Genomic DNA, 17104 nt, shown 5'->3' with positions numbered 1-17104 from the left:
GATTAAGAGTGGGCGGGGGGGGGGGGGAGAGCTCTTGTTCTACTGCTAGCAAAAAGAAATTTTTCTTTTATCTTATTCTATCCTTAGGGGCTATAATATTATACCAAGGGCAATGCAAAGTTTCTAAATGAGGCTTTGATACAAAGTCCCATGAAAACAGAGGTCACACGTGACCCACCACAAGGTTATATGAAGAGGCACAATGTAAAGTCATATGAAAATTATTAGAGATTTATCTACAAGTAGGGATTTCACCCCACAGCTGTGGAGAAGCGATTCCTGGCCAGACAGAACGCTGTCTCCTTGCTCAGCTGGGGATGGTGGGTGCTATTAGGAGAGGCACCTTCTTCATAGCCCGATATGACATTGATTTACTGTAATTTAGATGGAATGTGGGGATGTGACTTTCTGCTTCTTGGCTCATGGCAGCTTCCCACCTAATATGGCTGCAGAGAAAGGCCTCAGACCTTACATATGGGGACTGAGGGGGTAGGGGTGGGTACTGTGCAGTGGGCTCTGGGTATGGAGCTGAGTGTGGGCACCGGGCTCTTGGCATGGGGGCTGGGGTGGACACTGGGCTCTGGTAGGAGGCTGTGGTGGGCACTGGGTAGGGAGCTGTGGTGGGCACCAGGCATTGGGCTCTGGGGGTAGGTACCAGGCACTGGGCTCTGGGTAGGGGGCTGTGGTGGGCACCAGGCAGTGGGCTCTGGGTAGAGGCCTAGGGGTGGCATTGGGTAGGGGGCTGGGGTGGGCAGTGGGCTCTGGGGGTGGGCACTGGGCAGTAGGCTGGGTGGGCATTGGGCAGTGGGCTCTGTAGAGGGCTGAGGTGGGATCTGGGGGTGGGTACCAGGCACTGGGCTCTAGGTAGAGGCCTAGGGGTCGGCAGTGGGCTCTGGGAGTGGGGTGGGCAGTGGGCTCTGTAGAGGGCTGAGGTGGGCTCTGGGGATGGGCACCAGGCACTGGGCTCTAGGTAGAGGCCTAGGGGTCGGCAGTGGGCTCTGGGAGTGGGGTGGGCAGTGGGCTCTGTAGAGGGCTGAGGTGGGCTCTAGGGATGGGTACCAGGCACTGGGCTCTGGGTAGAGGCCTAGGGGTCGGCAGTGGGCTCTGGGGGTGGGGTGGGCAGTGGGCTCTGTAGAGGGCTGAGGTGGGCTCTGGGGGTGGGCACCGGGCAGTGGGCATTAGGTGCCAGGCACTCTAATCAGGGGACTGGACTTTAAGCCCCAGTCCTTCCCTGCTGGCGCTGTGCCCCCAGCCAGCTCTAACCGCGCCCCTCTGCCTGCCCCTCCCCGTGCAGGTGCCAGACAGATCCGTGTGAGGAGTGCGAGCACCACGGCCGGTCGCACCCCATTGGCGACCGCTGGCGATCGGGACAGTGTCAGGTGTGCCAATGCCTGCCCAACCTGACGGTGCAGTGCTCCCAGTACTGCCCCTACAGCACCGTGGGGTGCCCAGAGGTGAGCCCGGCACCCAGCCCTGCGCTCTGAGGCCCAGTCACCACGGGGGTGCAGCCCCAGATGCTGGGAGCTGGCGTTGCTGGAGAAGGGCTGTGGGCACGGTTGGCTGGGGGGGGGCAGGGCGAGGTTTGGGGGTTCATGGGGACTTGAGGGGTCTGAGCGTGACCCTCCCACGGCGTCTCCAGCTCAGGGCAGGGCTGGTTGGAGCCCCAGCGAGGGGCTGTGACGGAGCCAGGCTGCCCTGCGGCGTGGGCACTGGGCTGGCACCCCAGAGAGCTCCGAGGCTCAGGCTGGTTCCAACGTCTCCCCACAGGGGCGGGCGCTGGTGGAGGGCAGGGGTGAGGCCTGCTGCTACTGCGCTGAAGCGGGTGAGTCCTGCGCTGGGGGGAGCCGGGTGGGGTCGCAGGGCCCGTGGCTCCATGGCGTTGGGGGGGCGAGGGGGCAATGCTGCTGTGCTTGGGCCATGGTGCTGGGAGGAGTCCAGGGGCGGGTCGCGGGGCTCCATGGTGCTGGGGGGGTCCGGGGTGGGAGGGGTTGCAGGGCCCGTGAATCCATGGCGCTGGGGGGCAGGAGGGGAGGGACTCTCACAACACATGCCCCAGCCAGTCCCGGCGCCCCCCGTCCATCCCGACCTGGCCACCCCCCCCCCACCCCCCCGCCATGCTGATGCCCCTCAGACCTGACCTGCAGCCCCCCAGTAGCCGGTGCTGGTCTGGGCGGAGCGTGGGCTGTCCCCAGCATGGGGCCGCCCATGGGGCGGGTTCTGCAGCCCCCCACCCGGGGCTCTCCTGAGATGTGCTGCCCCTTTCCCCTGGGATGGAAGGCAGTGGGGAGGGGGAAGGGAGGGACGTGGGGGACTCCTGCCCCCAGGGCTGTGCGGGGGAGCTGGGCGGGGGCCGCGGTGTGTCAGGCACAGAGTGGAAGGGCCCGAGGCAGAAATCCTGTCACCCTGCTCAGGTGAGAACAGGACCAGCGCGCCTGCTGTCCAGACGGCCGGGCCCCCGGGCACCACCCTGGCCAGCCCGGCTGCCTCCACCAGCCCTCCTCTCATCACCTTCCCGCTGCCCCCTCTCGGAGGTAAGTGCTGACTCCACGGGCCCCCGGGAGCTCCCCCACGGGCAGCGTGTGCGTGGGGGTCACTCGGACAGAGGCTGGCGGGGTCTGGGATGGACTCGATGGGGCCAGGTCGGTCTCTGACTCCCAGCGCGGGGCAGGGGCACCTCCTGAGTCAGGCCTGCTGCCAACCCCTGCGCCCGGCCCGGCTCCCTTGGGTACCTCGGCCAGTCGCAGCCGCCTGCCTCTGCCCCAGCGCACGCAGCAGCGCCCGTGACCCCCGTCTCTGTCCGCCAGACCGGTGCTACGGCCCCCTGGGCTTGGCCTCCTTACCGGCCAGCTGCTTCACAGCCTCCTCCCAGCAGCCGGAGAACCCTGCCCACGCCGGGCGCCTCAACCGCGTGCTCCCAGGCTCGGACCTGCAGGGCTGGGGGCCCCAGGCAGAGGTGTACCACGAGCTGCTCTCCAAGCCGCCCTACCTGCAGGTGGATCTGCTGGAGCCCAGGAACCTCACAGGTAGGTGCCTGGCCTGGCACGCTCCAGCCCCCGGCCTTCCCTGGCTTCCGGGGGGCGCAGGACACCCCAGAGCCCCATGGCAGTGCTGGGGGGCTGGTGCCAGGCTGCACATCCCCTGCTGCTCGGTGCCCTGCGCTGGGCAAAGTGCGGTGCCAATTCAGAGCCCTCGGCAGCCCAGGCCCCGGTTACCTCCTGCGCCACCGAGCCGGGGCATCACCCTCAGCCCTTGGCGGTTGGCTGTGGGACTCCCTGCCACTGGACAAGAGGCTGAGCCGTCCGGCTGGCCAGGCCAGGGCTGGCAGCGCTCGCTCCTGCTCTCCAGGTGAGCGGCTGGGGATGATCCTTGGAGCCGATCTCCACACGATCCTCGGCGATCCCGACAGACCGACCGTGTGGCGCTGTGCAGCCGGGGTGCCAGGCCCTGCCGGGGCTGGCATCAGATCCGCCCCCCCATAGCCCTGCTGCCGAGGGGCAGCTCTCGGCTCACAGAGTCTGGGTCTCCCTGGCCCGTACCCCGGAGAGCCCCGTGTCTTGCAGGGGCGCTGAGCTGTGCTGTTCTCCTCCCCCAGGGGTGGTGGTGCAGGGGGCAGGCTCCTCGGACGCCTACGTTACCAGCTTCTTCCTGCAGTTCAGCACGGACGGGCTGAGGTGGCACGAGTACCGGGAGGTCTCTGCGGACGCCCAGCCGGAGCCCAAGGTACCTCCCCGAACCAGCCCCCCAGCAGCCGTGCGGGGCCTCCGGGGGAGGTTGGTTTGGGGGCTGTCACAGCTCCACCGGCCGGTGCTCCCCGGCGGCTCTGGAGCGGTGGCTGGCCCCTGGGAGGACCCCGTTAGAGCGTTGCCCCCTTAGTGTCACGCTCCCTCGCTGGCATCAGCCCCCGACCCCTCCACCCCGCCTCCTGGGACAGCAGCTCTGAGCCTTCAGCCCCCTCAGCCAGCCCACTCGAATCGCACCCTGGGAGGCTTGCACCCCCGCAGGGACCAATGGCCTGACCCCTTGAGACTCAGTGCCTCTCGGCAGCGGGGTAAGAGCAGGAGGGTTATTAGATGTTGGACGCCACAGAGACCGTCCGTGGTTAGCACAGAGAAGGGGAACGTTACAGCAGGGTCCTGCGGGGTGTGACCAGAGCCCAGGTGCGCTCAGACCCCTCTGTAGAGTCCCCTCCCTCCCCCCAGTCCAGAAGTGTGTCTCCAGCCGCCCATGACCCACAGGTCATCGCCCCCCTACTCTTCAGTCTTTGTTCCTCTTCTTCCTCCACAAACAGGGCTGCCCCTCTCCTCCTGCCTCACTCTTTGATCCTGGCTTCCTGCAGAGGGCTAGGGTCCTCAGTCGCTAGGTAACAAATCACTGGGCTGTTGTCTGGGCCCAGGCCCCACATGGAACTCTGGATTCTTCTACAAAGAAAACACGTCCCCCCCCCAGCTACTCATGCAGTGCTTAGGGGAAACTGAGGCACGCACACTGCATACAAAATATTCTGGAAAAATCCTACTTCATTCCAGGGGTCTGCGCCCCTGGGGGCGTTGTTACGGACTCACAGACCGTGCCCACTCTTGGCCCCTTGCGGTCCGTGGGGGGTGCCCCTTTCAGTGCCACAGCCCTTCTCGGGGGTCCACTCTCTCTCGGGGTCAGGCCCCTCCCTCCACCTCCTGGAGCCGCACCTCTCTGAGCCTTAGTACGTCTGTCTCTGCTGTGGACCCCCTCAGGGAGTCCACTCGCTCTGGACCCCCGGGGCCTCCACCCCCGAAGGGGTTGATGCAACCCTGTTCTCTAGACCGGAGTGACTCTCAGCCAGCATGAAACAGGAGAGTTTATTGAGAGTTGAACACAGCATAGGAAACTCTCAGGGCCTCAGGCCTGGCCTCCCTCAGCCCAGCACATCCCAGTCTCCCTGTATCCAGGTGGGCTCTGCCTGCTCCCCCTCTCCAGCCCCGAGCCCCCCTGCTCCCAGCTGGGCATCTAATACCCCCGGGCCCAAACCCCGCCTCTGTCCATTGTCTTCTCTCCAGGTAAACAGGGTCGTAAACCGGGGCCTCCTCTCCTCACTTCTGTCCTCTGGCTGGAACCGGCTGGTTCGGTCACTGGGTCCTCACTCTGCAGCCCATTGTCCGCCCACTGGCCAGAACCGGCTGCGTCTCCTCAGCTGGGCCTCTGGGTCACCAGGTCACCGGTCGCTGGGGTATCCATCCTCCCCGCCATCGGCTGGGTCCCCACGTCCTCTCTCCGGACCTCTGCAAAACACACTCCCTCTCCCTTCCCCTCGTTAAACCAGTAACCCCCAGGGAAACCCCCTCCGCATGCAAACCATTGAAACTCCACAGAAAACAAGAAAACCCCCTGTGACAATGCGGTTCTGGCGGAACCCAACTGAGAGTGCCAACTCAGGACAAATTGCTCAAATAGGGCAGTTACTGCCCAAGGCTGGGGTTTTTTCCATCTCTAAGGCAAACCAAACCAGCCAGACTAAGAGGACTTCAGTCTCACCCCACTGGCTAACTGCAAGTCTCACAAGCAATCTCCTTAGACACTCCAGTTTCCCAGTATTACCACCAGTACCACTCATTATGGGGACAAATGGTTATGAAAACCAATACCCCAGTAAAAGAAAAAGGTTCTCCTGATCCCAAAGGACCAAGCCCCAGACCCAGGTCAATATACAAATCAGATCTTACCCACAAATCACGCTGTTGCCAATCCTTTAGAATCTAAAATCTAAAGGTTTATTTATAAAAGGAAAAAGATAGAGATGAGAGTTAGAATTGGTTAAATGGAATCAATTACATACAGTAATGGCAAAGTTCTTGGTTCAGGCTTGCAGCAGCGATGGAATAAACTGCAGGTTCAAATCAAGTCTCTGGAATACATCCCCCGCTGGGATGGGTCCTCAGTCCTTTGTTCAAAGCTTCAGCTTGTAGCAAAGTTCCTCCAGAGGTATGAAGCAGGATTGAAGACAAGATGGAGATGAGGCATCAGCCTTATATAGTCTTTTCCAGGTGTAAGAACACCTCTTTGTTCTTACTGCGGAAAGTTACAGCAACATGGAGTCTGGAGTCACATGGGCCAGTCCCTGCATACTTTGCTGAGTTACAAGGCGTATCTGCCTTCTCTCAATGGGTCCATTGTATAGCTGATGGTCCTTAATGGGCCATCAAACAGGCTAGGCAGAGCTAACACCAGTTTGTCTGGGATGTCACCCAGCAGCATAGCATAAGTTTGAAATACAGACAGTATAGAGCCAATATTCATAACTTCAACTACAAAAGTGATACACACATATAGACAGCATAATCATAACCAGTAAACCATAACCTTGACTTAGACACCCCATTTGACCCCCTTTATACAAGATTTGCGTGCCACTACAGGACCTTGGTTGCAACAATGATCTATATGGTCCCAGATTATATCAATAACATCACACCCCCCACTTCGTCACAGGCGTATGTGAGGCGGTGGCTGTGTGAGCATTTGGATATGCAGGAACTTCTGTGCGTGCGAGTGTCTTTGTGTGTGTGCACATGCTTGGGGTGTGTGCACACGTGTGTGATTGGGGGGTGGGCATGCATATCATAGAACCATAGGACTGGAAGGGACCTCGAGAGGTCATCAAGTCCAGTCCCCTGCACTCACACCAGGGCTAAGTATTATCTAGCCCACCCCTGACAGGAGTTTGTCCAACCTGCTCTTAAACATCCCCAGTAATGGAGATTCCACAACCTCCCTGGGCAATTTATTCCAGTGTTTAACCACCCTGACAGGTAGGAGGTTTTTCCTAATGTCCAAACTAAACCTCCCTTGCTGCAATTTAAGCCCATCGCTTCTTGTCCTGTCCTCAGAGGTTAAGAAGAACAATTCTTCTCCCTCCTCCTTGTAACAACCTTTTATGTGCTTGAAAACTGTTCTCATGGCCCCTCTCAGTCTTCTCTGCTCCAGACTAAACAAACCCAATTTTTTCAATCTTCCCTCATAGGTCATGTTTCCTAGACCTTTTATCATTTTTGTTGCTCTTCTTTGGACTTTCTCCACAGGCGTGTGCATGTGTTTGGGGTGTGTGTGTACGTTTGGGGCCTGTGCGTGTGTTTGGAGTGTGTGTGTTCGGGGCATCTGTGTGTGTGTGTGTTGGGAGGTGTACGGGGTGTGTGCATGTGTATGTTTGGGGCGTGTGTGTGTGTTAGGAGGTGTTTTGTGTGTGTGTGTGTGTGTGTGTGTGTGTGTGTGTGTGTTGGGAGGTGTTCAGGGCGTGTGTGTATGTTTGGGGTGTGTGTGTGTGTGTGTGTGTGTTAGGAGGTGTTTTGGGTGTGTGCGTGTGTGTGTGTGTTGGGAGGTGTTCGGGGCGTGTGTGTGTGTGTTGGGAGGTGTTCAGGGCGTGTGTGTGTGTGTTGGGAGGTGTTTTGGGTGTGCGCGTGTGTGTGTGTGTGTTGGGAGGTGTTCGGGGCATGCGGCGTGTGGGGCTGAGCCGGCCGGTTGCTCCCCTGCAGCTGTTCCTGGGGAACGCCGATGACTCCACGCCGGTGGTGAGGACTTTCCAGCGCATGGTCCGTGCCCGGCACGTCCGCATCCTCCCCCACGACTTCCACCACGGGATCTTCCTGCGGGCAGAGCTGCTGGGCTGCGAGAGAGGTACTGCGCCCTGGCCCCTCCCGGGGGTGGGGGGGGTCCGGAGAGAGGCAGGGGAAGGTGGGGGGGGGCAGGGGGCAGGTGCGGTGAGGGCGCCCCCTAGGGTTGAGGGTTGTTTTCTCAGGGCGGACGCATCTCCAGGGACTGACCCGGAATTGCCTCATCCCGCTCCCCCCCCCACCTGCTTTTCTCTCTTCCCTGCCCCCAGTGCCCCCTGGGGCACCGACTGCACCACCGGGCCCGAGGCCCTGCCGGACCGGGGAGTTCCAGTGCCGCAACGGACGCTGTGTCCCCGCTGGGCCCCGCGGCGCCGTGTGCAACGGACTCGACGATTGCGGAGACTTCTCGGACGAGCTGCGCTGCGGTGAGCGGGGGGGCCAGCCTGGGGGGCAGGGCGGGGCCGGGGCCGTCCCCGCGGGGCTCAGGGAGGGTCCTGGAGACCTGGCCTGTCCCACGCTGGCTGGGCAGTGGCTGTTGAACAGCTGCCAGGGGTCTCCCCAGAGGGGGCAGCATCTTAGTGCTGGGGGAGGGAGCTTTGCAAACCACCCCCGAGGCAGCTGCAGCTCAGGTCTGGGAGGGCGAGTCCCGTCCTGTCAGCCGCTGCCTCCCAGCCCAGAGGGAGATGCCTATCCGTGGTGGCAGAGCAGTGCCCACAGACCAGGCGCTCGGAGCTGCAGCCACACGCTAGAGAGGGAGGGCCTGGGCTAGGGCGGCCAGACACAGGAAATGTCCCCCCGGGCCTTGGCCTGGAGCCTGGGAAAGGCTGAGCCGGGCTGGCCTGTGCAGCCTCTGCTCCCGTGCCTGCCCGGAGAGCTCCCTCGTCCCAGCACCGTTACCAGCCCCGGCTCTGTGCCCCCTCGCAGGGACAGCCCCGTCCGTGGGGCCCTCTGCCCCCTGGCGCTGCCCCCTCTCCCACTTCCACTGCGCGCTGTCTGACGGCTGCATCGACGCCTCCCGGCGGTGTGACGGCATCGCCGACTGTCCGGACGGCACCGACGAGGCTGGCTGCGGCGTGTTCCCTGTGGGCACAGCCAGGTACCGCGTGGGGCAGAGGTGGGGGTTGCCTGGACCTCTGTGACGAGGCTGTCGGAGACAGGGACGTGTCGCGAAGACAGCTGGCGGGCGTGCAGCGAGGGGAGCGGGGCAAGTCCAGTCGGCCCATCCTGGGGTCAGCGTGGGAGCGAACCCTGCTGCCTGCCCCAGGCCTGGGCCTGAGCCGTGGGGCCCCAGCCCTGCCGCTGGGAGGAGATTCCCCAGCTGGGTCCATCCCAATACCCCACCCAGGGACCCAGCCCCCGTGGCCCCTGGTGTACCTACCACTCCCCAGGCCCCGCTGGCCAGCAGGGGCATGTTGTCCTGTGCACCCTGGCTCTGCAGGGCTCTCCTGGGGGGCTGGTCTGACGCCCCCTCCTGGGAGCCATGCCCTGACTCTCTGAGTGGGCAGGCCTGGGCCAGGGGTTCCCCCAGACCGGTGGAGAGGGGCTGCCCCATGCCCCGGGACTGGAGCCCCCAGAGGCAGCTTTCCAGGGGGGGCACCACTAATTCACCCCTTTGCTCTGGTTCTCTCAGCAGCTGGGCCCCCGGGCAGCCCTCGCCACCCACCGAGGAGGTGAGAGAGCCTGCAGCGGGGGAGGGGAGGGGAATCTCCCAGCTGCCCTGTTAGTGTGTTAATGACCTGTCCCCACGCCCCCACCCCAGCCCTGCCTTGCTGGGCTGCCACCAAGGGGGGGCCTCTGTGGGGAGGGGAGGGGATGGCAGCAGGGGTGGGGGAGGGGGGAATGAATGGCTGGAGGGGGAGGGGAGGGGAGCGGATGGCTGCAGGGGCGGGGGATGGGCTGGCGATGGGGGAGGGTCCCGATCTCTCGGTGCCCGGGGGTGCGGGGGGTCACAGACTGGTACCTGACTGGGCAGACTGGGGGAGGGGCGGGCGACCGGACCGGCCGGGGGCAGCCGGGGTAACGGCTCTTTCCCTGTTGCAGGTGTCCCGGGGCACAGAGGGCTGGCTATTCCCTGGAGACGTCCTCCCCACCCCCACAGGTACTGCCCTCCCCCCATCATTGGGGGCCCTCCCGGGGTTACCCACCGCTGGGGAGGGGACACAGGGGCACGGGGCACGGCCGCTCTGAGCTGCCCCATCTCCCTGCAGGTCCCTGCAGCGAGCCGCTGGGCCTGGACGACGGCAGGGTCCGCTACCAGCAGCTGAGCGCCTCCTCCCACCGGGACAGCAACCCCCCCGACGCCGGGCGCCTCAACATGGTGCCCAACATGTGAGAAGCCCCCTCCTGCCCGGGCGTGGGGGTGGGAATGCGGGAGGGCCCCTCCTGCCCGGGCATGGGGGTGGGAATGGGGGGAGGGCCCCTCCTGCCTGGGCATGGGGGTGGGAATGGGGGGAGGGCCCCTCCTGCCTAGGCATGGGGGTGGGAATGGGGGGAGGGCCCCTCCTGCCTGGGTGTGGGGGTGGGAATGGGGGGAGGGCCCCTCCTGCCTGGGCATGGGGGTGGGAATGGGGGGAGGGCCCCTCCTGCCCGGGCGTGGGGGTGGGAAGGGGGGAGGGCCCCTCCTGCCAGCGGACACAGGTCCCCCCGTGGCTGGCAGGAGATGGGCGCGGTCAGGCTGGCGGGAGCGGAACTGACCTTGGGATGTGGTGGATTCTCCGTCTGTGACGTTGGGGCTGGACGTGTTTGGAAAGGCTCTGCCCAGCCCGCGCCTGGCCCAGGGCAGGGGTTAGCTCAGGGCAGTCCGAGCCGATCCCCGCCATCACTCTCAGGCGACGTCCGCGGTGCAAGCAAGGGCTGGGGTCCCCCTCGTGCAGCCGAGCTGGTGCCAGCCGGAACAGCCGTGGCAGTGCATCCTGCCGCTCTCACTCGGCCCGGCTCCGCCAGGCCCCCAGCCGCACCCCGACTGGCGAGCAGGGCCTGACCCCCGGGCTCGGAGCGTAGACGTACCCAGGAATGGATGGGAGGGTCTCAGCCCTGGGAGGGGGTTTCCCTGCCTGTGGAGTGGGGCTCGGATCTGTGGGTTGGGCTCTGTCCCTGCAGCGTCTAAGGAGAGGGGCCGGAGGGCGACCGAGGTCCCTGTGCTCTGAGTCACACGTGGGTTCCAGGTGCTGCGACCTGCCCCCTTTGCTGCTGGCGGGAGGGGAGCAGGTGCCCTGGGGGGGGTCATGCCCCATGGGAGCTGCGGAGCCCCCTGAGGAACGGAGCCGTCAGGTGGCAGGGCCCTGGCGTCAATCGATCTCGGTTGGCGACTCCCCACCCCGGGGAGTCTGTGCCCCTCTCGGTCAGGGCTGGCGCTGGGCCTGCCCCATCGTTTCCCCTCTGCCCCTCCCAGACTGAACATCGAGCCGGGCTGGAGCCCTCTGGAGACCGACCGCAGCCCCTACTTCCAGGTGGACTTCCTGTGGCCCACCTTCGTCAGCGCACTGATCACGCAGGGCGGCCCGGCGGCCGGGGGCTACGTCACCAGGTACCGCCTGCAGTACAGCCACGACGGTGTGCACTACCGCAACTACACGGGGGCAGCGCCCGGCGCCGCGCCCCCCCAGCCGGCTCAGGTACCTGCCCGTGCCCCCCGGGGCCCTGCCCACTCCCCCCACCCCAGGCATCTGCCCGTGCCCCCCAGGCCCTGCCCGCTCCCCCCACCCCAGGCATCTGCCCGTGCCCCCCGGGGCCCTGCCCGCTCCCCCCACCCCAGGCATCTGCCCGTGCCCCCCGGGGCCCTGCCCGCTCCCCCCACCCCAGGCATCTGCCCGTGCCCCCCCCGGGGCCCTGCCCGCTCCCCCCACCCCAGGCATCTGCCCGTGCCCCCCCCCGGGGCCCTGCCCGCTCCCCCCACCCCAGGCATCTGCCCGTGCCCCCCGGGGCCCTGCCCGCTCCCCCCACCCCAGGCCGCTGGGCCTCCCTAGGCAATTTATTCCAGTGTTTAACCACCCTGACAGTTAGGACGTTTTTTCCTAATGTCCAACCTAGACCTCCCTTGCTGCAATTTAAGCCCATTGCTTCTTGTCCTGTCCTCTAGCTAGGCCGTGTGTGTGGCACAGGTGCCCTGATGCAGCCTACGAGCTCTGCAGTGTGCCCTCATCTCCAGTGCCAGCGTGCCATGCTCACCGGGTACCGCGCGTGCCCTGCCCAGTCAGTGCCCAGGCCCAGGGGCCCTTCGGGGCGGCATTTAGGGTCTCTCCAGCCAGGCTGCATCCTGTCACGATGGAGCACTGCATGCTGGGACCCGTAGTCTCCGGGGGCTGCTGTTTCCTGCCCCAGAGGTGCCACCCTCAGGGGCCTGGCAAGTCACCAGCATGGCCCTCGGCTGAAGCCTGAGATCTGAGTGCAGCCCAGAACCAGACCCCCCCCTCGGTCATCCTCCGAGCCTGCCCCCTCCCCTCCCACGCCAGCTGGCCGTGGGGACAGAGCCTCTCCCCTGCCCTCGCTCCGGCCCCGGGCTGACCGCTCCCTCCGCGTCCCTCGGCCAGGTACTGCAGGGCAACTTCGACAGCCACACGCCGGTGCAGCGGGAGCTGCGCCCCCTGATCCTGGCTCGCTACCTGCGGCTGCTGCCTGTGGAGTATCACCGGAGCATCCACCTGCGCATGGAGGCGCTGGGCTGCCCCTGGAGTGAGTGCTGCTCCCGCCGAGATTGGGGGGGGGCTGTGACCCTGCGGGGCCGGGACAGGGAGCAGGGGGGTCTGTGACCCTGCGGGACCGGGACAGGGAGCAGGGGGCAGCCTGTGACCCTGCGGGGCCGGGACAGGGAGCGGGGGGGGCTGTGACCCTGCGGGGCCGGGACAGGGAGCAGGGGGGTCTGTAACCCTGCGGGGCCGGGACAGGGAGCAGGGGGCAGCCTGTGACCCTGCGGGGCCGGGACAGGGAGCGGGGGCGCCCGTGACACTGCAGGGCCGGGATGCACCCTAGAGACCAGCAGGTACTTGTCCCCCCCCACCCCTGCCCTATGGAGCCTTCTCTGAGCCCTTTCCATCTCCCCAGCCCCCATCTCCCAGCATGGCCAGCTGCGGGTGCCTCTCCCACATGGCCAGGCCCTGGGCATGACAGGTGGGGCCCGGAGCCTTCCCCGCTGAGTTCTCTGGTCTCTGCCCCGAGTCCAGCCTCTGCCCCGGGGAGCCCGAAGTGCACGGGTCTGCCTGAGGTCGGGGTCACCGGGACCAGGGCCTGCTGCTGGCGGGGGGGGATAGGGGGGGCGGCCCTCGGGGCGCTGTGTGAAGCCCCCGCAGCTCTCTGTGATGGCAGGGCTGGCTGCAGGGCCTTCCTGGGCAAGCGGGGCTCTGCTAGGTCGGAGGGCAGGATGGGGAGACTTAGGGAGCAGGACAGGAGATCTAGGGGGCAGGAGGGGGGGACCAGGAGCAGCTCAGCGAGCACCATGGCCCTCCCACTGATCAGTTCCTTCCTCTCCCCCAGGTGCTGCTCCTCTGGGGACCAGCCCCACCTCCGAGCAGCCCCCGCTCCCCACGGCGACTCCGGTCCCAGGATCCCGGATCCCCAGCACAGTCAATGAGAGCAGCGAGGCCAAACCCACGGGCCAGCCAGAGGGCACCACGGCAGCAGGTGAGAATGGGCCGGGAGCAGGGCAGAGACGTGGCACCAGGCTCTGGGTCCCCATTAGAGAGCAGGAGTGCCCTAGTCCCTGGAGACAGACAGGCCTGTCCCATCCTGCCAGCAGCCCCACAGTCCCCAAACCAGCCCTGCGCCCTGCTGCCCCAGGGGGCGGTGTCACGGATGCCCAGGGTCGGGGCTTCCAACCCCAAAGGGTCAGCCACGTACCCAGGTTCAATTATATCTTAGATCTGACCCAAAATACACGCTATAGTCAATTCTTATTAACTAAACTAAAATTTATTAAAAAGAAAAGCGAGAGAGTGCTGGTTAAAAGATCAATCTACAGACAGACTTGAATTCAATTCTTGAGGTTCAGATACATAGCAGAGATGAGCTTGTAGTTGCCAAAAGTCCTTTTAGAAATAGTCCAGAGGTTAGAGTCCAATGTCCATATTCAGGGTGGCTCCAGTCAGTGACTGGGGGTCTCAATCCTTGTGGCTCAGGGTTTCCCCCTCTTGAAACCCAAAGCAGATCTGAGATAAAACAGAATTGTTCCCCAGGGTTCTTATACATCTTCCAGCAGCCTCTTGGCCTGAGAGAATAAGCTTAATCTTCTGTCTCCCAAGCAGCCGGGCAATTAGCACAGGGTAATTTATCCATTAAACAGTTCAGATACAGGTTACCACAACCTTCAAAGAGACATAGAGACAATAATACCATTTCCCTCAAGTATCTTCCTAAATGTTAATATTCCTTTTTTGAGCTTTGAATCAAAGCTGTAGCAATAGACAAGACTTGTTTGCTTCCATCACAAGCCCTGAGCAAACATCTCCCCTTCTACCTCTAACAATGCAGACTTGCATTTCACAGCTCTGTTCATTTACATCACTTGTGAGTTAATTAACTCTTTCTGGCCCTGTCACCTTTCAGTGAGATTATAAACGTTTGATTAAGATGATGTGAGCGGTCTATTACATTCATAACACCACACAGGCGGGACTGGGGGGAGGCTGGGCAAATGCAGGCGGGGCTGGGAGGAGACAGGTGGGGCTGGGCAAAGTCAGGGTGACTGTCCTGGCCTGTCACTGATGCGTTTTCTCTCTCTGGCTCACCCAGGGAAGGAGCCGGGCGCCCCGACGCTGGGGCCGACAGGGCCTGCTGGGGTCACGCACAGCCCTGGAGCAGCTGGCCCCGAGGTGCCCCACCTGAGCACAGCTCGGCCTTGGTGGAGCCCTGGGACGCCCGGCCTCGCGGAGGAATCCAGGCGCTCCGGTGCCCCTAGCGTGGCAAGCCCAGAGCCTGGGCGCCCGGGGGAGACACCCACCTCCTGGTCCCCAGGGACTCCTGGGCTCTTCTGGGCAGGGACAACCTCTCCGGAGACCCCACGCCTGCTGGGCCCCACGCTGCCGGGCATGGCGGCTGTGACTGTGTCGGCTGCAGGTCCTGGGCCTGGCCCCACGGGGCTGCCTGGGCTGCACACCGGCCCCTCCCAGCCCGGCAGGCCCGGGCTGGCCACCACTCTGGCTGGTAAGCAGGGGGCAGCTGTTTGGTGCCGGTGCTGGGGGGAGGGCAGGGCCAGGGCTGGGAGCTTACTGGAGCTTGCCAGCTGAGCCGGGGTGGGCGTGGGCTGACCCCCCAAGGAGACCCCCAGCCGTTGCAGGGAGTGGAGCTGCTGACCCCCGCGGGGAAACCCTGCCCAACATTACAGCTCCTGGGCTCTGTAAGGCGGGCATTACCCACGTGCCCCGGCCTGGGCACCTCCTGCTGCTCCGAATTCCCTGGACCCTGCCTGGCTCCGTGCCTCTGCAGACAGCCTGTGCCCTCCAGGGGAGCAGGTCTAGACCTGCCGGGATCCAGCCCCCCAGCGGTGGGGCAGAGCCACGTGTGAGGGGCTGCTGGGGGCAGGAAAGCTCTGCGCTGGGCACCCCTCAGGGGGTTCAGTGCCAGCCCCCCAGCCCGTGTGTTCTTCCGGCAGGGCTGCCCTTCCCCCGACTCCTCTGCACTCAGGGCCAGTTTGCCTGCGAGGTGCTGGGCTGCGTGGAGGCCGCCTTCGTGTGCGACGGGCAGGAGGACTGCCTGGACGGGTCGGATGAGTGGCACTGCGGTGAGTGGGGAGAGGGATGGGGCCAGACCCATGGCTCAGCCAGAGGGGCCCCGCCCTGCCTGGAACTGCAGCCTGGGGGGTCCCCGCGCAGCCACCCCGCACTGGAGCTGGACGCCCTGCATTTGATCCTCCCAGCACCCTTGCCCCTGGCACAGACCCACAGGAGGGGGGCTAGGGCCCCAGCTTTGGAACGGTCTCTGGGAGGCCCCTCAGTGTGCCAGACCCGGCTCCTGCCCTGTCCCCCCCCCCACACCCTCTTTTTGTTTGTGTTCCCAGGCCTGGCCCTCCAGGCTCCTCTGCTCTTTGTTCCCCAGCTGGGGGGGGGGGGGGGGAATCCAGGGTTGTTAGTTGCTAGGTACCAAATGTCCCGGTGATTGGCTTTGCCATTGTCTTCAGGAATCCTCCATTGACCTGGCCCCCAGGTGGGAGCCGTATCTGCTTCCCTGGGCCTCTGGGAAGAGCCACCAGCCCTTTCCCACCACCTGGGGAAACTGAGGCACCCACCATGTTCATACAAAACGTTACAGAAAATTCCAACTCCGCCACCCCCAGGGCTGCTTGGGGGCCTCTATGGAGTACGTGGGGCTGTCAGTCCCACTCCTGGGGCCCGTGGGGTTCAGCCTCGAGCCCCCTTTGTGAACTGATTGTGTGGGGCTAGTGGCCACTCCTGATGTGGGCAGGAGATAGACCAGGACCAGCCCAGCGGGTCACACGTGGGCCAAACGCTGGCGGCTGGCCCAGGAGCTGCCAGGCCGGGCTCCCGGGGGCTGGAGGCGGGCGGCTCCTCGCTGAGCGAATGGGGCTCAGTGCCTGCGGGCTGGGGGCACTGGGTTAGCCCTGGTGGGTGGCAGCTGCGGGGCCAGGCCAGACGCTCCCCTCACTTCTCTCCTGCCGCCGCCTGTCTCTGCAGGAGGCCCCACCGCCTCGGCCGTCCCCACCGCCACGCTGGCCTCCCCGACCGGGCGGCCCAGCGCCTGCTCCGCCAAGCAGTTCTCCTGCGGCAGTGGGGAGTGCCTGGCCCCGGAGAAGCGCTGCGACCTGCACTCGGACTGCCAGGACGGCTCCGACGAGAGCAGCTGTGGTACGTGCCGGGCTCCTGCTGCGGGCGCTCGGCCCTGGGCACGTCCCCCTGGCACCTCCCAGCGACGCTCGGGGAGCTGCCTGAACCTCGGAGCAGGGAGCCAGGCCCCTGCCCTCCCACTGGCTCCATCTCCAGCCGGCGCCAGGGGCCAGGCTCCCTCATTCCCTGGCAGATCCTGCCCATGGGAGCTCTGGCGGCCCTGAGGTCAGAGCCGCGAGCCCCAGCCTGCATGGCTCCCGGATGGGGCCCCGGGCTAGACACGGCTAAGCTGCGGTCCGGCTGGGGAATGTCCCGGGACGCGGGGGGTTGGCCGGAGCCCTTGGCACCCCTGTCTCTAAGGCCTGTCTCCTGCCCCGCCAGTGGACTGCATCCTGTCTCCCTGGAGCGGCTGGAGCGAGTGCAGCCGGTCGTGCGGGCTGGGCGTGACCTTCCGCCGGCGGGACCTGCTCCGGAACGCCCTGCCCGGGGGCCAGTGCGAACGCAACGAATTCGACAGCCGCTCCTGCTTCCTCCGGGCCTGCCCAGGTGAGACCCCCCAACTGCCTCCCTGGGGAGCAGAGACCCCCGTCCTGCCCGCCGCGCCCCCTGGGGAGCAGAGATCCCCTCCCAACCTGCCTCCCTGGGGAGCAGAGACCCCCATCCCGCCCACCGTGTCCCCGGGGGAGCAGAGACCCCCATCCCGCCCACCGCACTCCCCAGGGAGCAGAGCCCCCCCCCCAACCTGCCTCCCTG

General features: G+C 64.9%; 1 protein-coding gene across 1 annotated transcript in view; it reads left to right on the top strand.

The window, feature by feature from the left end:
* LOC101930988 (SCO-spondin) overlaps window positions 1-17104 on the top strand; it is a 121619-nt gene that overhangs the window by 45999 nt on the left and 58516 nt on the right. The window contains 18 exon segments of the mRNA XM_065582380.1: window positions 1295-1454; window positions 1768-1822; window positions 2412-2531; window positions 2805-3023; window positions 3593-3690; window positions 7503-7644; window positions 7850-8005; window positions 8505-8676; window positions 9211-9250; window positions 9621-9678; window positions 9788-9908; window positions 10972-11194; window positions 12110-12251; window positions 13050-13196; window positions 14304-14714; window positions 15163-15291; window positions 16202-16372; window positions 16733-16897. Of these exon segments, the coding sequence (XP_065438452.1) occupies window positions 1295-1454; window positions 1768-1822; window positions 2412-2531; window positions 2805-3023; window positions 3593-3690; window positions 7503-7644; window positions 7850-8005; window positions 8505-8676; window positions 9211-9250; window positions 9621-9678; window positions 9788-9908; window positions 10972-11194; window positions 12110-12251; window positions 13050-13196; window positions 14304-14714; window positions 15163-15291; window positions 16202-16372; window positions 16733-16897 (2729 nt within the window).

The sequence above is a fragment of the Chrysemys picta genome, chromosome 2 (genome assembly GCF_011386835.1).
Source record: "Chrysemys picta bellii isolate R12L10 chromosome 2, ASM1138683v2, whole genome shotgun sequence".
In the NCBI taxonomy this organism is placed as follows: domain Eukaryota; kingdom Metazoa; phylum Chordata; order Testudines; family Emydidae; genus Chrysemys; species Chrysemys picta.
The sequence above is the reverse complement of the archived record's forward strand: the minus strand, read 5'-3'. Positions and strand labels throughout refer to the sequence as shown.